Source organism: Schistocerca serialis, chromosome 1 (assembly GCF_023864345.2).
Source record: "Schistocerca serialis cubense isolate TAMUIC-IGC-003099 chromosome 1, iqSchSeri2.2, whole genome shotgun sequence".
NCBI classification, from domain to species: domain Eukaryota; kingdom Metazoa; phylum Arthropoda; class Insecta; order Orthoptera; family Acrididae; genus Schistocerca; species Schistocerca serialis.
In genome coordinates, this window is record NC_064638.1 from 1,108,761,108 (window position 1) to 1,108,786,710 (window position 25,603).

Below are 25,603 nucleotides of genomic sequence, written 5' to 3' on the forward strand. Positions count from 1 at the left end.
GGAGATCTACATCAAGTCAGTCTTTGTACCGATTACATAAACAGCAAGTGAAACTTTCGTCATCGGACTAAATATTTTTTGTTCACCGACAACATTGTCAGTGACGTTACATCATCTACTACTAAACTTAAATATATCTGAAGTGACCAGAATTTGAAGAGCTTAGTCTTATAATGGCTATAACGAGCTAAATTTATCCTATAATTATTTAAATCAGTATATAAACGCTTGCCGGCCGCTGTGGCCGAGCGGTTCTAGGCGCTTCATTCCGGAACCACTGTGCTGCTACGATCGCAGATTCGAATCCTGCCTCGGGCATGGCTGTGTGTGATGTCCTTAGGTTAGTTAGGTTTAGGTAGTTCTAAGTCTAGGGGACTGATGACCTCAGATGTTAAGTCCCACAGTACTTATAGCCATATAATCGCTTACATACTCGAGAAACAAAGAACCACTGTAAACCATTTGCAAGAAAAAGAAACATTAGTGGCAACTGATTAATTCGTACCAAAATTCAGTCTTCAACAAAACATACGCTACTAGACTGCAGAGATCATTTCATGGAACGCCAGACAATCTCACTGTATGTTTCATTAATGCCCATTATTGTAAAAGTTGTCCGCCCCTGGTAGCTGAGTGGTCAGCGCGACGGAATGTCATACCTAACGGCCCATACTCGATTCCCAGCTGGGTCGGAGATTTTCTCCGCTCAGGGACTGGGTGTTGTGTTGTCGTAATCATCATCATTTCATCGCCATCGACACGCAAATTGCCGAAGTGGCGTCAACTCGAGAGACTTGCACCAGGCGGTCTACCCGACGGGAGGCCCTAGCCATACGGCGTTTTCCATTGTAAAAGCATACGAATCTAAGACGGTATACTGAAAACTAATAAAGTAATGCCTCCAATTTTATCTGTAAACTCTTAAAGCTTTTAAAATTAAACAAACATCATTAACATTGTACACGTTAATTCTTCATGTCTATATATTTGTTTCTCAACGTCACCCTGGCGACGAAAACATTTACCTCAACGAGAGAGCAAATTGTTGATACCGTCACTGTAGAATGTTTCACTTCGTTGACGAAGCCACAATCTCACCTCTACTTGCACCGCTTCGTCTCTGTCAAAATGAAGTCCTCGAAAATGTTCTTTTTTTCGAAACAGATGAAAATTCAATGGGGCCAAATCTGGACTGTATGGAGGATGATCGATGACAGAACCCAAGGTGCCGGATGGTGGCAGATGTCGCAGCGCTCGTGTATGATGTGGCATCACCGTACACATCTTTCATTCGTCCACGGATTTCAATCGGAGGCATGTTTTCTACGGGTAGAAACTCGATTGCAGCACGCTGTTTTTCACGTGCCGACATACAAGGGCGTTCGGAAATTCCCGTTACAAACTTCTAGGGCTTGGGGAAGGCCGGCCGGAGTGGCCGTGCGGTTCTGGGCGCTACAGTCTTGAGCCGAGCGACCGCTACGGTCGCAGGTTCGAATCCTGCCTCGAGAATGGATGTGTGTGATGTCCTTAGGTTAGTTAGGTCTAAGTTCTAGGCGACTGATGACCTCAGAAGTTAAGTCCCATAGTGCTCAGAGCCATTTGAACCAACTTGGGGAACGGAGGAAGTAGATAATATTTTGAACCGGAACCGACGTCCTGATACGTACCGTCTCCGTACTACAATCATTTGGAAACATCTTGGCAATGCGACCACTTTCACAAGTAATGACCCTGTTCACCACTTGTAAAATTCCACTCATTAATGTTTGTTGTTGTTGTTGTTGTTGTGCTCTTCAGTCCTGAGACTGGTTTGATGCAGCTCTCCATGCTACTCTATCCTGTGCAAGCTTCTTCATCTCCCAGTACCTACTGCAACCTACATCCTTCTGAATCTGCTTAGTGTATTCATCTCTTGGTCTCCCCCTACGATTTTTACCCTCCACACTGCCCTCCAATACTAAATTTGTGATCCCTTGATGCTTCAGAACATGTCCTACCAACCGATCCCTTCTACTGGTCAAGTTGTGCCACAAGCTTCTCTTTTCCCCAATCCTATTCAATACTTCCTCATTAGTTATGTGATCTACCCATCTAATCTTCAGCATTCTTCTGTAGCACCACATTTCGAAAGCTTCTATTCTCTTCTTGTCCAAACTATTTACCGTCCACGTTTCACTTCCATACGTGGCTACACTCCATACAAATACTTTCAGAAATGATATCCTGACACTTAAATCTATACTCGAAGTTAACAAATTTCTCTTCTTCAGAAACGCTTTCCTTGCCATTGCCAGTCTACATTTTATATCCTCTCTACTTCGACTATCATCAGTTATTTTGCTCCCCAAATAGCAAAACTCATTTACTGTTTTAAGTGTCTTATTTCCTAATCTAATATTCTCAACATCACCCGACTTAATTCGACTACATTCCATTATACTCGTTTTGCTTTTGTTGATGTTCATCTTATATCCTCCTTTCAAGACACTGTCCATTCCGTTCAACTGCTCTTCCATGTCCTTTGCTGTCTCTGACAGAATTACAATGTCATCAGCAAACCTCAAAGTTTTTACTTCTTCTCCATGAATTTTAATACCTACTCCGAATTTTTCTTTTGTTTCCTTTACTGCTTGCTCAATATACAGATTGAATAACATCGGGGAGAGGCTACAACCCTGTCTCACTCCTTTCCCAACCACTGCTTCCCTTTCATGCCCCTCGACTCTTATAACTGCCATCTGGTTTCTGTACAAATTGTAAATAGCCTTTCGCTCCCTGTATTTTACCCCTGACATCTTTAGAATTTGAAAGAGAGTATTCCAAACAACATTGTCAAAAGCTTTCTCTAAGTCTACAAATGCTAGAAACGTAGGTTTGCCTTTCCTTAATCTTTCTTGTAAGATAAGTCGTAAGGTCAGTATTGCCTCACGTGTTCCAGTATTTCTACGGAATCCAAACTGATCTTCCCCGAGGTCGGCTTCTACTAGTTTTTCCATTCGTCTGTAAAGAATTCGTGTCAGTATTTTGCAGCCGTGGCTTATTAAACTGATTGTTCGGTAATTTTCACATCTGTCAACACCTGCTTTCTCTGGGATTGGAATTATTATATTCTTCTTGAAGTCTGAGGGTATTTCGCCTATCTCATACATATTGCTCACCAGATGGTAGAGTTTTGTCATGACTGGCTCTCCCAAGACTGTCAGTAGTTCTAATGGAATGTTGTCTGCTCCCGGGGCCTTGTTTCGACTCAGGTCTTTCAGTGCTCTGTCAAACTCTTCACGCAGTATCTTATCTCCCATTTCATCTTCATCTACATCCTCTTCCATTTCCATAATATTGTCCTCAAGTACATCGCCCTTGTATAGACGCTCTATATACTCCTTCCACCTTTCTGCCTTCCCTTCTTTGCTTAGAACTGGGTTTCCATCTGAGCTCTTGATATTCATACAAGTGGTTCTCTTCTCTCCAAAGGTCTCTTTAATTTTCCTGTAGGCAGTATCTATCTTACCCCTAGTGAGATAAGCTTCTACATCCTTACATTTGTCCTCTAGCCATCCCTGCTTAACCATTTTGCACTTCCTGTCGATCTCGTTTTTGAGACGTTTGTATTCCTTTTTGCCTGCTTCATTTACTGCATTTTTATATTTTCTCCTTTCATCAATTAAATTCAATATTTCTTCTGTTACCCAAGGATTTCTACTAGCCCTCGTCTTTTTACCTACTTGATCCTCTGCTGCCTTCACTACTTCACCCCTCAAAGCCACCCATTCTTCTTCTACTGTATTTATTTCCCCCATTCCTGTCAATTGCTCCCTTATGCTCTACCTGAATCTCTGTACAACCTCTGGTTCTTTTAGTTTATCCAGGTCCCACCTCCTTAAATTCCCACCTTTTTGCAGTTTCTTCAGTTTTAATCTACAGGTCATAACCAATAGATTGAGGTCAGAGTCCACATCTGCCCCTGGAAATGTCTTACAATTTAAAACCTGGTTCCTAAATCTCTGTCTTACCATTATATAATCTATCTGATACCTTTTAGTATCTCCAGGGTTCTTCCATGTATACAACCTTCTATCATGATTCTTAAACCAAGTGTTAGCTATGATTCTGTTGTGCTCTGTGCAAAATTCTACCAGGCAGCTTCCTCTTTCATTTCTGAGCCCCAATCCATATTCACCTACTACGTTTCCTTCCCTCCCTTTTCCTACACTCGAATTCCAGTCACCCATGACTATTAAATTCTCGTCTCCCTTCACTATCTGAATAATTTCCTTTATTTCATCATACATTTCTTAAATTTCTTCGTCATCTGCAGAGCTTGTTGGCATATAAACTTCTACTACTGTAGTAGGTGTGGGCTTTGTGTCTATCTTGGCCACAATAATGCGTTCACTATGCTGTTTGTAGTAGCTTACCCGCATTCCTATTTGACTTTGTGTTTATAACCCTGTAGTCATCTGACCAGAAGTCTTGTTCCTCCTGCCACCGAACTTCACTAATTCCCACTATATCTAACTTTAACCTATCCATTTCCCTTTTTAAATTTTCTAACCTACCTGCCCGATTAAGGGATCTGACATTCCACGCTCCGATCCGTAGAACGCCAGTTTTCTTTCTCCTGATAACGACATCCTCTTGAGTAGTCCCCGCCCGGAGATCCGAATGGGGGACTATTTTACCTCCAGAATATTTTACCCAAGAGGACGCCATCATCATTTAATCATACAGTAAAGCTGCATGCCCTCGGGAAAAATTACGGCCGTAGTTTTCCCTTGCTTTCAGCCGTTCGCAGTACCAGCACAGCAAGGCCGTTTTGGTTATTGTTACAAGGCCAAATCAGTCAATCATCCAGACTGTTGCCCTTGCAACTACTGAAAAGGCTGCTGCCCCTCTTCAGGAACCACATGTTTGTCTGGCCTCTCAACAGATACCCCTCCGTTGTGGTTGCACCTACGGTACGGCTATCTGTATCGCTGAGGCACGCAAGCCTCCCCACCAACGGCAAGGTCCATGGTTCATGGGGGGGCACTCATTAATAGCCATTCATTAATAGCCAAATAAATTTCTCGTATTTTCGTTGACGGGTTCTCTTCAACGTGATGCAGTACTGCCTCTTCCATGTCGGGTGTGCGGCCTCAGCTGGAGCACCACAGTCATGTTTGCTGACAATGAATGTACCCTTTCTCGAACGCATTGCTTAACAGTGGAGAAAAGGGTGTGCGGTGGAGTCGGAGGTCGTGGAAAAAGGCGACGGCCAGCTCTTCCATTACCATGAGCTTCGCCATTCGGAAGGATCATGTCGGTGTACTCTGCAAAAGTGCACTACCAATGTTGCTCTGACACCCACAGACACGTGTTTGAGGCTCTAACCAGGTCAGAGAGGTGTGGTAGAAGTCAAATGGCATCAGCCGATCCGGCGTAATCAGCCCCCACCATGACTACTCTATTGCATGCGTACCTAGCAAACATATTTTCAAACGTCTGTAGAACGGAAACGGTACGTTTCCGGACGTGGGTTCCTATTCGAAATATTACGGACTCAGTCCCCTCTAGATGCCCTAAAAATTTGTAACTGGAATTTCCGAACACCTTGTAGCTGTGTTCCACACCGCCATGTTACACGCCTTCAGTTCGCAAGCCCTCTAGCGGCAAAAGGTTGCAACTTGCGTCAGCGAAGAGGGAAAGTCGACGGAGTAATTTGCATGACACGAGAGCAGAATAGAAAATTACTTTTCAGCACGCCATCGTATCTTCTATTCCATAGGTTGTAGGCTTGTATCGCGCCCCGGCACCGAAAGTGGCAAAAGTAAAAAACGGCAATTACTAGTTTGTCGCTGAAAGATACATGTTAAGTGCCCCAATGTGCACGAGAAATATACTGTAACTTACTACCAACAATATTTACTAAAGAAAACTTAGTGTTTCAATGTAAGTTTTGTAGAATTAAATATTTAAGTAGTGTTTTCTCAACTGTTGCATACGAGTTGTCACTGTTCTTGGAGGGGCGTGATATCATTCTAGCGTAACAAACGCGATACAAAAGCTTCCAAACCGATTACAGTCGAGAGAGGTGTGTATTTTTTCGTCTTTGTGAATATTAAAAGAAATATGAGACGTTGCAGCATAATCCAGTCCAATAACTCTGAATAGTTATTTCATAATGATAGCGACACGGTGAATGTAGTGGTAAAACGCCAAATAGCTTAAATTTACACGCTTTTTGTTACTACCACCATCATTGCAGACACCCAATAATCCAGTTTCATTCATTAAGCTACATTTGTGGTGCACAGTAACGGGTAAGTGCGGTGCGACACCATTTGATGTCTAGGGACCGCTTTGCAACAGGTATGTTGCTCACGAAGGAACCTTAGCTGTGACGTACTTCCTTGCTACTTCCTTGCTACTTCCTTGGTACTTCTACGAAACGACGCCGCAACTGTGCGGGTAGCACGTGCCAGTGCAGGTTAATTGCGCGTAGTGAGACAAAGTAACGCACCATCATACACAAAGCTCTTTAACTGCTGAGTTCTGCTTTCATTCTGGCGCCGCTGAAGTCTTTACGGCAAAATCATGTTCGTTGTCGCTGTTTCTTCTCCACGCCGAAAACATCACGAAACCTGTTCTAGCAGCTCTACGGCACAAAGTGGTTAACGGCAGTGCAGCCAATCTCCTGAACTACGCAGAAGCTACCCACCTATTGGTTGCTAATTTCCACTGGGGGCCGAACCGCACAATAACCCTGGGTTCGGTGTGCGGCGGCGTTGCGGTGAGTGGACTGCGCCTGTTGCGGGGTTGTGAACCACTGACGGCTACGGCGGGACGAAGCCTCTCCGTCGTTTCTAGGTCCCCAGTTCAATACAATACAATACAAAAGAGTATTATCACTAATGTCTTGGGAATGCCACCATAATCTTGTTATAAGCCTTTTTACAGCCAGACACGCTAAAAGTTGTAACACTGGCTAATACATTCGTGACATTTATACTATTGTATAAAGACAAGTCGTTGTTTAACGTTGTTACCAAAAATCTTGACCGATTTACTTCAAATTCTTACAGGATAGTCTAATAAACTTCCAGACATTCATAATTTTTTAAACAACAATCTACAGGTTTGCTGTTAAAACCGCGTATGAAAAAGTAAATGCTGTGCCTTGCTACGCTGAAAAAAGTGCGTTTCGTTTTCCTACTTGTAGTCAGTTTTAGCTAAGATAGCAGCGCATTTAAAGTTAAGACAAACTTTCTATAAATATTCTTTCTCCTTATATATATAGTTCTTTTATTTTCTGACTCGTGATTTGTTTCAGCAGAAAACAAGGAAGTTTTATTTATGGCTTATCGTCTTCTGATTAGTATATTATCACATAACATAAATCGTACGAAACTTTGTAACCCAACTCGTTTCCAGATTGAAACTATGCGAAATACTGTCATTGAAGCTACTATCCTCACACATCTAGCAGCAGGAGAGGTCTCTATAGCCTGTATACCAATAATACCAACCAGTTTACCCATTCATTTTAGGAGATTTCAATTAACAGTCAACGTTTCGCTGGCAGTGCCAATGACAATAAAACAAGGCTCAAGGTCAAAGAGAGGGGAAAGGAATAGATGGATAGAAAGAAAAGGGAAAGGTGGATGGAGAAGATGAACAGAAAGAGGAGGCAGGAGGACATCAGATCATATCCGACTCATATCGCTAGTACCTTGTATTAGTGACTGCATAGTCGTGTATGGGACACGCATTGGAATCACAATAATCTCCACATAACCTCCAGATGCCATCTTTCTTCTTTGGTTTACGTAACGGTGATGTCCACTTGTTGTAGGACCTGCAAATTGTACACGTTTGTAATATTTTCTCAACTTTTGCTTTTGCCACCGATAAATGGTGGGGTGCAAATCTCCACGGCAGTTGAGACTGGTTAGCTGCGTGTTGTCTTAGTATAGTGCACCATAGTATGCTGCACTTCACTTGCGCAACTGATAGCTTCCTGTTTGGCTTCCGGTACAACGAAATTATGTGGTGAACTGATTGTTTTGCCTGTTTTAGCTGTGACCACAGCTCTACCCAACTACATCTACATCTACATCTACATTTATACTCCGCAAGCCACCCAACGGTGTGTGGCGGAGGGCACTTTACGTGCCACTGTCATTACCTCCCTTTCCTGTTCCAGTCGCGTATAGTTCGCGGGAAGAACGACTGTCTGAAAGCCTCCGTGCGCGCTCTAATCTCTCTAATTTTACATTCGTGATCTCCTCGGGAGGTATAAGTAGGGGGAAGCAATATATTCGATACCTCATCCAGAAACGCACCCTCTCGAAACCTGGCGAGCAAGCTACACCGCGATGCAGAGCGCCTCTCTTGCAGAGTCTGCCACTTGAGTTTGTTACACATATCCGTAACGCTATCACGGTTACCAAATAGCCCTGTGACGAAACGCGCCGCTCTTCTTTGGATCTTCTCTCTCTCCTCCGTCAACCCGATCTGGTACGGATCCCACACTGATGAGCAATACTCAAGAATAGGTCGAATGAGTGTTTTGTAAGCCACCTCCTTTGTTGATGGACTACATTTTCTAAGGACTCTCCCAATGAATCTCAACCTGGTACCCGCCTTACCAACAATTAATTTTATATGATCATTCCACTTCAAATCGTTCCGCACGCACACTCCCAGATATTTTACAGAAGTAACTGCTACCAGTGTTTGTTCCACTATCATATAATCATACAATAAAGGGTCGTTCTTTCTATGTATTCGCAATACATTACATTTGTCTATGTTAAGGATCAGTTGCCACTCCCTGCACCCCAAGTGCCTATCCGCTGCGGATCTTCCTGCATTTCGCTACAGTCTTCTAATGCTGCAACTTCTCTGTATACTACAGCATCATCCCCGAAAAGCCGCATGGGACTTCCGACACTATCTACTAGGTCATTTATATATATTGTGAAAAGCAATGGTCCCATAACACTCCCCTGTGGCACGCCAGAGGTTACTTTAACGTCTGTAGACGTCTCTCCATTGATAACAACATGCTGTGTTCTGTTTGCTAAAAACTCTTCAATCCAGCCACACAGCTGGTCTGATATTCCGTAGGCTCTTACTTTATCAGGCGACAGTGCGGAACTGTATCGAACGCCTTCCGGAAGTCAAGAAAAATAGCATCTACCTGGGAGCCTGTATCTAACATTTTCTGGGTCTCATGAACAAATAAAGCGAGTTGATCGCTGTTTCCGGAATCCATGTTGATTCCTACATAGTAGATTCTGGGTTTCCAAAAACGACATGATACTAGAGCAAAAAACATGTTCTAAAATTCTACAAGAGATCGACGTAAGAGATATAGGTCTATAGTTTTGCGCATCTGCTCGACGACCCTTTTTGAAGACTGGGACTATCTGTGCTCTTTTCCAATCATTTGGAACCCTCCGTTCCTCTAGAGACTTGCGGTACACGGCTGTTAGAAGGGGGGCAAGTTCTTTCGCGTACTCTGCGTAAAATCGAATTGGTATCCCGTCAGGTCCAGTGGACTTTCCTCTGTTGAGTGATTCCAGTTGCTTTTCTATTCCTTGGACACTTATTTCGATGTCAGCCATTTTTTCGTTTGTGCAGGGATTTAGAGAAGGAACTGCAGTGCGGTCTTCCTCTGTGAAACAGCTTTGGAAAAAGGTGTTTAGTATTTCAGCTTTACGCGTGTCATCCTCTGTTTGAATGCCATCATCATCCCGGAGTGTCTGGATATGCTGTTTCGAGCCACTTACTGATTTAACGTAAGACCAGAACTTCCTAGGATTTTCTGTCAAGTCGGTACATAGAATTTTACTTTCGAATTCACTGAACGCTTCACGCATAGCCCTCCTTACGCTAACTTTGACATCGTTTAGCTTCTGTTTGTCTGAGAGGTTTTGGCTGCGTTTAAACTTGGAGTGGAGCTCTCTTTGCTTTCGCAGTAGTTTCCTAACTTTGTTGTTGTACCACGGTGGGTTTTTCCCGTCCCTCACAGTTTTACTCGGCACGTACCTGTCTAAAACGCATTTTACGATTGCCTTGAACTTTTTCCATAAACACTCAACATTGTCAGTGTCGGAACAGAAATTTTCGTTTTGATCTGTTAGGTAGTCTGAAATCTGCCTTCTATTACTCTTGCTAAACAGATAAACCTTCCTCCCTTTTTTTATATTCCTACTATCTTCCATATTCAGGGATGCTGCAACGGCCTTATGATCACTGATTCCTTGTTCTGTACATACAGAGTCGAAAAGTTCGGGTCTGTTTGTTATCAGTAGGTCCAAGATGTTATGTCCACGAGTCGGTTCTCTGTCTAATTGCTCGAGGTAATTTTCGGAAAGTGCACTCAGTATAATGTCACTCGATGCTCTGTCCCTACCACCCGTCCTAAACATCTGAGCGTCCCAGTCTATATCTGGTAAATTGAAATCTCCACCTAAGACTATAACATGCTGAGAAAATTTATGTGAAATGTATTCCAAATTTTCTCTCAGTTGTTCTGCCACTAATGCTGCTGAGTCGGGAGGTCGGTAAAAGGAGCCAATTATTAACCTAGCTCAGTTGTTGAGAGTAACCTCCACACATAATAATTCACAGGAACTATCCACTTCTACTTCACTACAGGATAAACTACTAACTGTGCCGTACGAAGATTTGTTTCCGGTCTTTAATGGTGAATGAAATCCTCTCCCAGTATTGGCTAAATAGCATTTGCTAACACGAACCTCCTTTTGAACTTTCGGCTGGAGCCCAGACAGACTGTCACTTCACGTTCACCATATGTTGTAACTGGCGAGTTGTTAGCTGCAGTTTCGTTCTGTCTGTGTGGTAGTGTACGTACATGATAACCTGAGTAGGTAAGACGGCGAAAGTTTAATTGCCTGTCAGTCACATACAGACGGCGCGACGCAGTAAACAAACATGCTTGTATTTGTTACATGTGTGGCTGTGGTCGGTTTGTCACTGCTAACCGGGCCAATTTTGAGGGTGGTGTCCTGGTTAATTTAGGTTATGTAGTTGGCGATGTTGCAGAACTAATGATGACTCCTTCGTTTATGATTCGGCACTTTCGTGGAACAGCCTGCTACGCCTACTGCAGACCGCTGAGGTGGTTTGGGAACGAACATGTAGACGTGCACCTCGCGTGGAGACAGTCACAGTGCCTGTAGTACCAACATACGGAACGGTCCCCCTTGTGCAGTTTGCTCCTCAGTTTGGTTCTGCTGCCGTAATAAGTAACTATCTTCTTCATTTTCCGTGGCATGGGTCCACTTGTTTACTGTCAATGCCAGTAACTGCTTTGGAATTGTGTCCATTTGACAGAATTGTGTCCATTTGACATTGTGCACTTCGGGCCTGCTTATTAATGTTCGGTTGCTGCTCATGTATAGCAGCAGTCTCACCCGAGCTGACGTTATTTGCTTACGTCACTACGGGAGTGCCCGCCTGTTCTATCATTACGTGAACTTCCGTCGACGTGGCTGTTTTTGTTGTTGCTGGTATTACCCGAAGCACTTGGCCTCCAGTAGCTGTTGACAGTAACATGCAGTGATGCTAAAGGAAACAAGTACAGTGGTGACTAAGGAAAACGCATCGCATTGTGAATATTTCAAGACGGTTGTACATACGATTACACTATCAAGTAGTTCAGCGTCTCCTCGTGCAGTATCACGATAAGCCGACCGAAGCACCCTAATCCCATGTGCAATAGTATTATGGTTGACTAATAGTTGGCGTTTGCCAAACGTGTGAACTATGCAGGTTCCGGAGGGCATATTGTTATACACTGACGGAAAAAAAATCCCAACACCAAAAAATAATTAATGTAGAGAAATGAAATTTCAGGAATACATTTGTCTAAGTAACACATTTAAATAATTGACATTGCGAGATCGTAGGTTGCAGTAATCTTGAGATAAGCCATTGCAAATGTGAAATGGTGCTGCGTTAATAACTGTGCAACCGCCAGAATATTCAATGCAAGCAGGCAAACGTGCGTGCTTTGTGTTGTACGGGTGCTGGATGTCTATCTGTGGGATGGAATTCCATGCTTGTTGCACTTCGTCGGTCAAGATAGGGACGGTTAATGAGGTTTATGGATGACGCTGGAGTTGTCGTCCAATGATGTCCCACTTGTGCTCGATTGGAGACAGATCTGGTGATCGAGCAGGTCAAGGGAAGATACCGACACTCTGTAGAACACGTTGGATTACAGCAGCGGTACATGGGCGAGCGTTATCCTGCTGGAAAACACCCCCTGGAGTAAGGTTTGTGGATGCTAGCACAGCAGGTCGAATCGGGCAGATTTGCAGTCGGGGAACCACGAGAGTGCTCCTGATATCATACGCAGCCCAGACCATAAATCCAAGTGTAGCTTCAGACATGTAGGTTGCAGGCACTCAACAGGCCTCCACTCTGCCCTCCAGTGGGCAATGACACCACTGAAGTCCCAAATGACTGTAGTCTGAGGTCAGTGGACTGCACGCAACAGGGCATGTGGTTCGGAGCTGTCCTTGACGTAACCCGCTTATAACAGTTAGGTGTGTCATTGTGATGAGAACTCCTGCCCAGATTGCTGTTGTAGTTGCAGTACGACGCGCCAGAGCCGTACATCGAACGCGCTGGTCTTCCCTGTCGACAATGTCACGTGGTCGTCCGCGGCCCGGTTTCCTTGCGACTGTTCATTCTCGTGACTACCGCTGCCAGTAATCTTGTACAGTGGCTACATTGCTGCCAAGTCTCTCTGCAGTATCGCAGAAGGAACAAACAGCTTCTCATAGCCTCCCTCGTTCAAGCTCTTTGAGGTATTGATAAGGCGTCTTTGCCGCCTTGAAGGCATTCTTGACTAACATCAGCTCACCACGTCCAATCTCAAAGGTAACTAATCGCCAGTCCGTTACAGCATGTATTTAAAGCAAATCTGATATACATCCCCTAATTGCCCTACTAGTTAACTAGTTAACTCTTATGCAGTTGACGCGAAATCTGAATAGACGTAGTCTTTCAGATGCAGAAACACGCCTACCAACTCTCGTTTATGTCACACAACTCCTCCTTAGCACTGTGATCTCATTCCGTCGGTCTGTCTCGTCTCTTGTTGGAATAACTTTGTCAGTGCGTTTCGGAAATTGTGTTTGGAAGTCACTAACCAGGTTTTGCAGATATTCTCAATGTAAAGGTTGTCTTTCCATTAGGACCTATTCGAAGTCATAATGCGAAGTCATTGTTTTAAGTGGTTTCTATCATCCTTTGTATTCCTGTGGTCACCAGTTAACAGGTTTCTCCCATTATACACACAGTAATAATTCACTGACATTCCGTAACCAAATAAACTGATTTTATTTTCTAGATTCGGACATACTTTGACAACGGTAAGTAAACAGTGAACTGCAAAAAGTTCAGAAAACATAAACATCAGCAAAGTTAGTCCAGTAGACCAAAGAGCAACAGCACACTTGGAATCTTTGTCAGAAGTCGATGCTTCCAAAACGGTTTTTTTTATGACAGTTACGGCATATAAACCAATGAAAGGCCTACAGCTCATGAAGATTATTTTCGTTAACACCCTTGGCCTTTTCCTATCAATAATTAAAGTATAGAACACTGCCAAGGATGTCTCAAATCGAAGAAGACCTACGACGTTAACACCGGTTCGTTTTTATTAAAAGTAACTGTGGCGTAGAAGCCCCGCGAATAGAGCGTATGACTGGGCTTTAAGGATGGAGCCCCAAATAAACAACGGTATTTATTCCGGTATCACAACTGCTACCATAGCAACAACCAGTCATAACAGCATTTTGATCACGCCTCCTGTCCCGTGCACAGTTCTCATATCGCTCTGCTACCTCAGCTGACTGTTACCAGGTGTTAAGACTAATGGCTATGTCTTCACAAGCTGCCGCTACCGTAGCCATCTTGGGCTTGTGCGTGACGGCGAACAGATACCGCCAGCTTCAATGCTCAGCTGTCAGTCAGTGCGTAATTCTAGTCACGGTAAGCCTACAGATCCAAAGGCCTCGGGTTCGACCCTCGATCATTCTTACTATTTCCATCTGTCGCTTACACTTACTTTCAGCCAGTCATTGTGGCCGAACGGTTCTAGGCGCGTCATTCTGGAAGCTCGCGACAGCTACAGCGCAGGTTCGAATCCTGCCTCGGGCGTGGATGTGTGTGATGTCCGTTGGTTAGGTCGGTTTAAGTAGTTCTAAGCTCTAGGGGACTGATGACCTCAGATGTTGGGTCCCATAGTGCTCAGAGCCAACTTACTTTCATCTTTGTCAATGCTTTTTAATATGAAAAGCCGGCCGAAGTGGCCGTGCGGTTAAAGGCGCTGCAGTCTGGAACCGCAAGACCGCTACGGTCGCAGGTTCGAATCCTGCCTCGGGCATGGATGTTTGTGATGTCCTTAGGTTAGTTAGGTTTAACTAGTTCTAAGTTCTAGGGGACTAATGACCTCAGCAGTTGAGTCCCATAGTGCTCAGAGCCATTTGAACCATTTTAATATGAAAAAATGAAACTTCCTGGCAGATTAAAATTGTGTGCCGGACCGAGGCTCAAACTCGGGACCTTTGCCTTTCGCGGGCAATGCTCTACCATCTGAGCTACCCAAGCACGACTCACGCCCCGTCCTCACAGCTTCACTTATGCCAGTACCTCGTCTCCTACCTTCCAAACAAAGATGGTAGAGCACTTGCCCGCGAAAGGCAAAGGTCCCGAGCTCGAGTCTCGGTCCGGCACACAGTTTTAATCCGCCAGGAAGTTTCATATCAGAGCACACTCCGCTGCAGAGTGAAACTCTCATTCATGAAAAAATGAGTTGTACCGTAGTTTGGAATCCACATTAAACTGTAGGTCCCCCTAGAATTGGCTGGGTTAGTCAGTTCGAAACACCAATAGCTTTACTTTCATCGATAATTTGACGAGCAACATTTTCTAAAAATGTCTCTGATTTTGTGTGGGATAGAGGACACAGTGGCCAGAGGCTGTTGACGTGTGAGCTGCTGCTCAAAGAGTGTTTTGGTGGTTGTTGCAGGTGCAGCTGGGCCATGGGGCCGAGCGTGCGCGCCACTCTGGTTGTGGTGTCGCTGGGTGCCCTCACCGTCCTCTACCACATCGCCTCTGTGGGACAGACGGGGCCGCCAGACTTCTTCCAGGTGCGCAAAATATCCGGTGAGTATTAACAGCGGCGATAGCAAAATGTTCAAATGTGTGTGAAATCTTATGGGACTTAACCTAAATTATCCTAAGGACAAACACACACACCCATGCCCGAGGGAGGACTCGAACCACCGCCGAAACCAGCCGCACAATCCATGACTGCAGCGCCTTAGACCGCTTTTTTTATCTCATTTTGTTCTATATTGTTCGTTGTATTTGTTCGTGGCGGACATCTAATGACACCTGTTCAGGTTGTTCGTTGATCCGTTCACTCAGTTTTTTTTTATTACAGAGGATAGCGAAACCCTCTGACCGAACACGCCGAGCTACCGTGCCGGCTGTCGCTCGGCTAATCCCGCGCGGCGGCGATTGCAAGTAAAACCATCTCAAGTCGAGCATCCCCCAGAGTGTTCTTACCAATGAGCTTTCAGCCTTCCTCCGTGCCCTTTTGGGTTTTCCCCTTTCCTGGCAAATAAGTTGTTGTTGCTGCTGTTAGGTTCAGTCCGAACACTAGTTTGGTGCCCCTGTCCACACTAGTCTATTCTGTGCAAGCCTCGTCATCTCCACATAACTACCCCAACATACATACAGACCGATGAAATCAGCAGTTGGTCCCATAGGAACTTATCACATACACACAGCTGGACCTGCTTATTGGAGTCGAGCCTTCTACTTCCACATACACGATCACACTTCCCTCTATTACCGAATTGATTTCTTTTCTTGATGCTGTAGAATATGGCGAGCCACGCAGAGTGGCCGCATGGTTTGAGGCGCCATTTCACGGATTGCGCGGCCCCTCCCGCCGGAGGTTTGAGTCCTCCCTCGGGCATGGGTGTGTACGGTTCTTACAAGGGAACCTCCCCATCGCACCACCCTCACATTTAGTTATAAGTTGGCACAATGGATAGGCCTTGGAAAACTGAACACAGATCAATCGAGAAAACAGGAAGAAGATGTGTGGAACTATGAAAAAAATTAAGCAAAATATACAAACTGAGTTGTCCATGCGCAGATAGGCAACATTAAGGAGAGTGTAAGCGTAGGAGCTCCGTGGTCCCGTGGTTAGCGTGAGCGCTTGCTGAACGAGAGGTCCCTTGTTAAAGTCTTCCTCGGGGGGGAATGTCCATTTTTTTTATTTTCAGACAATTATTTTGCAAAACTGCACAGGTACACAGAACAGTATTGTTTACGTGATATGTGTCAATTAACAAAGTTCAGGCACTCACACATAATCAACTTCGCTCTCGAAAATTCCAGGATGTGTTCAAATTTGCTAGGACATACGCAGGATTTGACAGTCTACACACGGAAAAATTTGAAAACGTTAAAAACATATGTTTTGACAGAGCACAGGGAAAACGGTGCGATTGTGAAACTTGCATTCATTCTTTTCAGTTTATGTGACAAACTGTTATGCTTTTATCACTTTCTGGGAGTGACTATCACATCCACAAGAAAACCTAAATCGGGCAAGGTAGAAGTATCTTTGTATCCATTCGCCAAGTGTACAAGTTAGGTGGGTCGACAACATATTCCTGTCATGTGACACACAACAGAAGGGTCGTCGAGCAGATGCGCAAAACTATAGACCTATATCTCTTACGTCGATCTCTTGTAGAATTTTAGAACATGTTTTTTGCTCGAGTATCATGTCGTTTCTGGAAACCCAGAATCTACTATGTAGGAATCAACATGGATTCCGGAAACAGCGATCGTGTGAGACCCAACTCGCCTTATTTGTTCATGAGACCCAGAAAATATTAGATACAGGCTCCCAGGTAGATGCTATTTTTCTTGACTTCCGGAAGGCGTTCGATACAGTTCCGCACTGTCGCCTGATAAACAAAGTAAGAGCCTACGGAATATCAGACCAGCTGTGTGGCTGGATTGAAGAGTTTTTAGCAAACAGAACACAGCATGTTGTTATCAATGGAGAGACGTCTACAGACGTTAAAGTAACCTCTGGCGTGCCACAGGGGAGTGTTATGGGACCATTGCTTTTCACAATATATATAAATGACTTAGTAGATAGTGTCGGAAGTTCCATGCGGCTTTTCGCGGATGATGCTGTAGTATACAGAGAAGTTGCTGCATTAGAAAATTGTAGCGAAATACAGGAAGATCTGCAGCGGATAGACACTTGGTGCAGGGAGTGGCAACTGACCCTTAACAGAGACAAATGTAATGTATTGCGAATACATAGAAAGAAGGATCCTTTATTGTATGATTATATGATAGCGGAACAAACACTGGTAGCAGTTACTTCTGTAAAATATCTGGGAGTATGCGTACGGAACGATTTGAAGTGGAATGATCATATAAAATTAATTGTTGGTAAGGCGGGTACCAGGTTGAGATTCATTGGGAGAGTGCTTAGAAAATGTAGTCCATCAACAAAGGAGGTGGCTTACAAAACACTCGTTCGACCTATACTTGAGTATTGCTCATCAGTGTGGGATCCGTACCAGGTCGGGTTGACGGAGGAGATAGAGAAGATCCAAAGAAGAGCGGCGCGTTTCGTCACTGGGTTATTTGGTAACCGTGATAGCGTTACGGAGATGTTTAGCAAACTCAAGTGGCAGACTCTGCAAGAGAGGCGCTCTGCATCGCGGTGTAGCTTGCTCGCCAGGTTTCGAGAGGGTGCGTTTCTGGATGAGGTATCGAATATATTGCTTCCCCCTACTTATACTTCCCGAGGAGATCACGAATGTAAAATTAGAGAGATTAGAGCGCGCACGGAGGCTTTCCTGCAGTCGTTCTTCCCGCGAACCATACGCGACTGGAACAGGAAAGGGAGGTAATGACAGTGGCACGTAAAGTGCCCTCCGCCACACACCGTTGGGTGGCTTGCGGAGTATCAATGTAGATGTAGATGTAGATGCCGTCACCAGTGTCGTATAGGATATATCAGACGTGATTTCCTGTGGAGGAATCGGTTGACCTATGACCTTGCGATCAAATGTTTTCGGTTCCCATTGGAGAGGCACGACCTTTCGTCTACTAATCGCACGGTTTTGCGGTGCGGTCGCAAAACAGACACTAAACTTATTACAGTGAACAGAGACGTCAATGAACGAACAGACATCATAACTTTGCGAAAATAGCGAAAATAAAGGAAGTAAAATTTATACTTCGAGGGGGATTTGAACCAAGGGCCTCTCGTTCCGCAGATCCTCACGCTAACCACAGGACCACGGTACTCCTATACTTGTCACCCATTATGTTACATATCTTGCCCATCGACAACTCAGTTTGTATATTTTTCTTATTTTTTTCATAGTTCCACACAACTTCTTCCTGTTTTCTTGATTGATCTGTGTTCAGTTTTTCAAGGCCTATCCACTGCGCCAACTTATAACTAAATCTGAGGGGGGTGCGATGGGGAGGTTCCCTTGTTAGCATAAGTTAGCATAAGTTAGCATAAGTTAGCATAAGTTAGCATAAGTTAGCATAAGTTAGCATAAGTTAGCATAAGTTAGCATAAGTTAGCATAAGTTAGCATAAGTTAGCATAAGTTAGCATAAGTTAGCATAAGTTAGCATAAGTTAGCATAAGTTAGTTTAAGTAGTGTGTAAGCCTAGGGGTCGACGACCTCAATCGTTTTGTCCCTTACGAACACACACACACACACACACACACACACACACACACACACACACACACTACGGCAAGAAAGGAAGAGTGAATTGATTTTTGGTGTTAATAACGATCATCCTCCTTTCCCCCCTCTGCATTACTGCTGCAGATGACGTGTCACTGAGCACATTTGTTCTGTGCATGCACTACACGTGAGGCGCCTAATTGTTTCCACTGCACTGTGTGGAATGCGAAGGTTGTGTTATAGTTCACTAACCTGCTGTCTTCAAGTTGATGTCCCCAGCGCAGAAAACTGCACGCAGTTCGTAGGTTCTGTATCTTGAGGCTGAAACTGACTTTTAGCGAGGTTCTGTTCTGAAATAATGTATCACCTCTTTGGGATGCCCCTCGCGTATTTTAATATAGCCACACGAGAAGACTATATGATCTTAATACAACACCTTCTGATACATCAAAGTACATGATCAAACACAATGTTTACGAAAATGTATCTTTACATTATTTGTGGCACGTGTCTGTGCTTCATGACTGCCGGAGTGAATCTTTTAATACTGAATACTGGCAAACACATCCTGCGACAAACATGATGTCCGTTCTTCTCGACTGCCTAATCCAGAGTGACGAACAGCCCGAAACACTTCGCGCGCCATACCAGAAAAGGCGTGACCCGAAGGCTTCCGAAGTGCTTCGTCTGCAATTTCGACAGTCTTTTGTTTTTGATTTAAATTGTTTTTAATAATTCTAAAATGACTGACTGATAGTCAGCTGTTGAGAGATACTTATATTAAAAAGTGAAGTCATACCAATGAGTAGTTTAACTAATAACTATACTTTAACGTTTTGGCGCCCTTGCTCCGAACACGGCAGCCAATCACAGAGCAGTAGCATTATGCAGGCGGTCTTTCTCACGGGTATGGTACCGAATCTAACACCTGTCATAGGTACCTCACACCACATTTCGTCATCTATATGTATGCTTCTTGCATCTCCACTGCTCTTCTGGAAGCCTAATATGATGGCTGACTAAGCCAGAAATATTACAACAAACACACACACACACACACACACACACACACACACACACACACACACACACAGAGAGAGAGAGAGAGAGAGAGAGAGAGAGAGAGAGAGAGAGAGAGAGAGAGAGAGAGAGAGAGTTCCATGATGAGATTTTCGCTCTACAGCGGAGTGTTTGCTGATATGAAACTTTCTAGCAGATTGAAACAATGTACAAAACAGACTTGAACTCGTGACCTTTGTCTTTCGTGGGCAAATGCTCTAGCGACAGGGCTACCCTAGCACAACTCACGACCCGTCCTTACAGCGTTACTTCCGTCAGTATCTCATCTCCTACCTTGCAAACTTCACAAAAGTTCTCCTGCGGAACTCAGTTGGCAGGGCACTTGCCTGCAAAAGGCAAAGGTCCCGAGTTCGAATCTCGGTCCAGCACATAGTCTTAAATTGCTAGGAAGTTTCATGTAAAATAATTTCTTTTTTCACCAATTAGATTGAGCATCTATTCATTACTTATCTGATCTGTCCAACTAATCACTATTTTTTTGTAATATCACATTTCGAAAGCATCTGTTCTCTTCTTGTCTCGATTGTAAAGCTATTACCATTTTGCGTCCAAATCCATCGGAGCAGGGTGGTAAAGCGTTGCAGCAGCCACTGACATCTGGCAAGTGCATGGTGTTAAAACTCCAATTACAGTAACAAGGATATTTGCCCATGGCGTGACGGGCCGGGATAGGCTCTGCAAAACCCGCCAGCACAGCAGTAAGATGGGGTTGTTACAGTGCAAGCTAGAGGATTTCTCCACCGATGGACTTTAGTGGTGTCGTCAAACACGTGGCTGGAAGTAGCGCATTACCGTAAAATGCGCTACGCGACCCTCTATAAATACAGGACGGCGCAAAGTATTTGTCTACTCAGTTTTAATGTATGCCGTAAATGATTCTCCCTGTGATATTTTTGTAGTGTATCTCTGAAGATTCTATAGCTAGCCCACCGATAGCTCAATTCACATTTCAGAATGGAACCTCTAACGCTGGAACAGCGTAAACACATTTTACGCAAATTTTGGACATAGTGTTCTACCGTTGTGGTGAGAGACGCGTTCTCGAACACACTGGTCCAAGAACAGAACCATCCAGAATGGCCAATTTTCGGTGAAATTGCAGTGCACAACTAAAGTAAAATTTTGATGAAAAAATTTAAGCATCTTCTGATCGATTATGTGTAGTGTTTCGTCTTTTTTTAACTGGTTGATGAATTATAAGAGATTGGATCTCTACATGATTACAGGAAGAGCCAGCCAGGACGACCAGCCTCAGTATAACTAATTTTGTAGCAGAATCATTTGCAGCCCAGCAGTACTACTAGGATACGAAGGTTTCGTCGGACGAGGGGACGACAGGAAGTCGCTAGCAGCAATCAAGGGTTCGGGACTCCATTGTCGTACCTGCCTCCTGCTCGAAGTACACCTTTCGGACGGCGCGACAGGACTATCTCAAAGCCCACTCAGTTAGCGAGGCTGACTCTTGCCCAGGGGAGCAGCGTTTCGTGTCCCTGGCACGGCAGCAGCTTTCTGCCACCGCTGTAGTGGGCACCGTCGTACCTCGCACCAACAGCCGCCGGTACACAGCTATCCATCAAGGAGCTGGCTACCTCCTTCAGACACACTCGGGTTCACTTCTCAAACGGATGTTGTACAGGACAGAGTTGGCTGGGTGAGGTTGCAAGGTCGGGAGGAAAGCGGCGAAATAACAGTTGAAGAGAATTAGCGATATACACTGACTGAAAAAATATCGCAACACCAAGGCGAAGTTGTGCGACATAAATGAAAATTGGTAGAAGTATTTCTACATATGAAAGTTGATCTACTCACTCACATTTCGCGCCAGTCGCAGAAGAGTTGTGCTAGAAGCGCCACAAGAGGATGTAAATCGGGTTTGCTTTAAATACGAGGGTCACCCCAAAAGAAATGCACACTATTTTGTAAAAATACAGTGTTCATTCTGCATTTGTGAAAGTTTTAGTGTATAGATACATCCTTCCCGCTTGTTTTCAAACTTAGTTCAACATGTTCCCGTGTGTGGCGCCGTCACAGCATGTCTTCAAGATGGCTGCTACACTTGATGTTCATCAGAAGCAACGTGCTGTCATAGAATTCCTGTGCTGTGAAAACGAGACAGTGGGAAGCATCCACAAGAGGTTGAAAAAGGTGTATGGAGATGCTGCTGTCGATCGCAGTACAGTTAGTCTGTGGGCAAGCAGGTTACGTGATGAAAGCGGGCACGGCAATATTGAGGATTGTCCTCGCAGCGACAGGCCTCGTACTGCACACACTGCAGACAATTTGCAGAGAGTTAACGAATTGGTGACTGCTGACAGACGCATCGCAGTGAACGAATTGTCACGCTACGTTGGGATAGTGAAAGGAAGTATTTGCAGAATACTGAAAGTGTTGGCGTTAATAAAAGCCTGTGCCAGGTGGGTTCCCAGGATGTTGACAGTGGCTCACAAAGAAACAAGAAAAACGGTATGCAGCGAACTTTTCGAACAGTACGAGAATGGTGGAGATGAATTTCTTGGAAAAATTGTGACAGGTGATGAAACATGGCTCCATCATTTTTCATCAGAGGAGAAGATGCAATCAATGGAGTGGCATCATGCAAATTCACCCAACGAAAAAAATTCAAAACCACACCACCTGCTGGAAAAGTTATGGCTACGATGTTTTTCGATTCTGAACGACTCTTACTTGTCATCATGCCAAGTGGAACCACCATAAATTCTGATGCATATGTGACGACACTGAAGAAACTTCAAGCTCGACTGAGTCGTGTTCGACCATATCGGCAAAAGCAGATGTTTTTCTGTTGCACGACAATGCACGGCCACATGTCAGTCAAAAAAACCATGAAAGCGATCACAAAACTCGGATGGAAAACACTGAAACACTCGCCTTGCAGTCGTGACCTGGCTTCATGTGACTATCATCTCTTTGGGAAACTGAAAGACTCTCTTCGTGGAACAAGGTTTGAAGATGATGACTCCCTTGTGCACGCTGCCAAACAGTGGCTCCAACAGGTTGGTCCAGAATTTTACCGTGCGGATATAGAGGCGCTGGATTAAAAAAATAGTGCGTATTTCTTTTGGAGTGACCCTCGTACGTGTTGTAACGGTCGTGAGCCTTAGTTACCTTTAGATTGGACGTGGTGAGTTGATGTTAGTCAAGAATGCCATTCAGGCGACAAAGACGCCATTAACAAAACCTCACTGAGTCTAAACTAGGTCTTGTAACAAGGCTACGAAAGCTCGATGTTCATTATGCGATATTGCAGAAAGAGTTGGCAACAATGTAACCACTGTACTTCATTGCTGGCATCGGTGGTCGCGAGAAATTACGATCGCACTAAGACCGGTCTCCGTACGGGCACGTGGCACAACTGATAGGGGTGACCATGTAGTATGGCTCTGGCGCATCCCACTGCATCTACAGCAGCAGTCTGAACAGCAGTTGGCACCACTGTGACACAACGAATCGAAACAGATCGGTTACTTCAAGAACAACTCCGAGCCAGACGCCCTGTAGCGTGCATTTTACTGACCTCAAACCACCGCCATTTGAGACTTCAGTGGTGTCAAGTGAGGGATCATTCTGTGTTTTCTGATCAAAGCTTCTACTGCCTCGGTGCCAGTGATGGCCGTGTGTTGGTTAGGAGGCGGCCGGTTTAGGGCCCCCCAACCAACCCGTCTGCCTGCTAGATACGCTAGACCTACACATAAAATTATGATCTGGGATGCGATTTCGTATGACAGCTGGACCACACTCGTGGTTTTCCGACGCACCCTGACTGCAAATTTGTACGTCAATCTGGTGATTCGACCTGTTATCCTGGCATTCATGAACAGCAATCCAGGGGGCGTTTTCCAACTGGATACCGCTCGCCCATGTAACGCTGTTGTAACCCAACATGCTCTACAGTGTCGACATCTTGCCTTGACCTGCTCGATCATCGGACCTGTGTGCATTTTAACACATGGTGCCTCATCAGACAACTGCAGCGCTGTCTACAAAACGTTAACTGTCCCTGTATTGACCTGCTAAGTGCAACAGACATGGAACTCCATCCCACAGACAGACATCCAGCATCTGTACAAAACAATGCATGCACGTTTGCATGCTTACATTAAATTTTCTGGTGGTTACACCGATTATTGATGTACCAGCATTTAACATTTGCAATGATTTATTTCACGTATATATAAACCCATGATCTAGCAATGCTAATCGCTTGAATAAGTTAGATACACAAATGTATAAGTGGCGTGATTTTGGATACATACTGGACTGAACTGGCTTTGTCCCGAAAGGCAGGCTGGGTTAGCACTTAGGCACTGGGCAAGTTATACTGAGAGAGTACTTGAAAAGCTCATGGAAATGGAGGGTAAAATAAAAGTTTACAGAAGTTCCCAAATTTTCCCAGACTGGCTGCACGTCCTGTATATCATGAGATCTGCTCCCCAAGTATATCATCAAGAGATCTGATCTTCGCATGAAACTGTGTGCGCAAAGCCAAACACACATTGCGCCAGCTATGTAGAACACCCGTGTTTGTGCAAATTAGTTAGAGTGCTTTAAAACTCACCACAGCCTTCAGATGTGTAATGCTTCGATGCTCCATACTCCTTGGAACAGTTCGCACAATCGTCTGTGATTACATTAATGGTTGAACTGAGAATGGGCCAAATAGACAGCAGTTAGTATTACACAGGGTGAAAAGTATTTAAACCGAAAAACTCTGGGAGGTTGTAGGGCACATCAAAACAAATATTTTTCCCTAATGTCATGTTTTCCTATGAGAATTATTAAAACCGGTGGAGGCCGTATTACGCTCTTCAGTTGTTACAGGGCGTATTACACTCTTCAGTTGTAGGCAACTGCTGTCCACCAGTGTAGTAGTGCATTGTCTCTGTTTACTAGTGGAGCGATACACCTGGAGTGAGTACACGTGAGTACTACGTAGCGCACCACAACGGGCGAGCTGCACAGCGGGTTTATCAACAACAATATTCTAATCACCGTATCCCGCATCGTACGACCACAAACGTCTGCCTGAGACCGGGTCATTTAGGAGATTACTTGGACAGAGACGCCGTCGCACGTTAAGAACGCTGCAATTTGAGGAAGCTGCCTTGCAACATGTGGAGCGGGAGCCTTCAATCAGCATTCGTAAAATTGCACGTAACATGGGGACGAATCAGACGAATGTAAGAACAGTCCTTCGAGAGCAATTGTTACGTCCATTTCACTTACAGCGTGCCCACAACCTGGAACCAGTTGATTATCTACCCAGAGCACAGTTTTCGCCGTGGTACTTGGAACAGTGTGAAATGCATCCTACATTTCCATCCTCTGTATTGTTTACCGATGAAGCAACGTTCGGGCGTGATGGAGTCTTCAACATTCACAATTCGCATGTTCGGAGTGGGGATAACCCACATGCCACAGTTACTAGCGCTCATCAAGTGCGGTTCTTCGTTAATGTGTGGGTCGGTGTTGTTGGGGACTGTTTAATTGGGCCGTATCTGCTACATAGGCCATTAAATGGCAGGCACTATTACAATTTTCTCGCCAGATCATTGCCAGAATTTCTGGAACATGTCCCGCTCCCTACGAGACAACGCATGTGGTTCCAACATGACGGGGCGCCGGCACATTTCAGCCGTCGTGTGCGTCGATTTCTGGACCGACGGTTCCCAGAAACGCGGATTGGCAGAGGTTGTCCTGTACCGTGCCCTGTTCGATCCCCAG

General features: G+C 44.7%; 1 protein-coding gene across 4 annotated transcripts in view; it reads left to right on the forward strand.

The window, feature by feature from the left end:
* Window positions 1–25,603, forward strand: part of LOC126416635 (uncharacterized) — a 350,735-nt gene that overhangs the window by 269,877 nt on the left and 55,255 nt on the right. For all 4 annotated transcript variants that reach the window (XM_050084404.1, XM_050084425.1, XM_050084414.1 and 1 more), the window contains exon 2: window positions 15,053–15,189. In XM_050084404.1, the coding sequence (XP_049940361.1) occupies window positions 15,053–15,189 (137 nt within the window). The remainder of the gene's footprint in view (window positions 1–15,052; window positions 15,190–25,603) is intronic.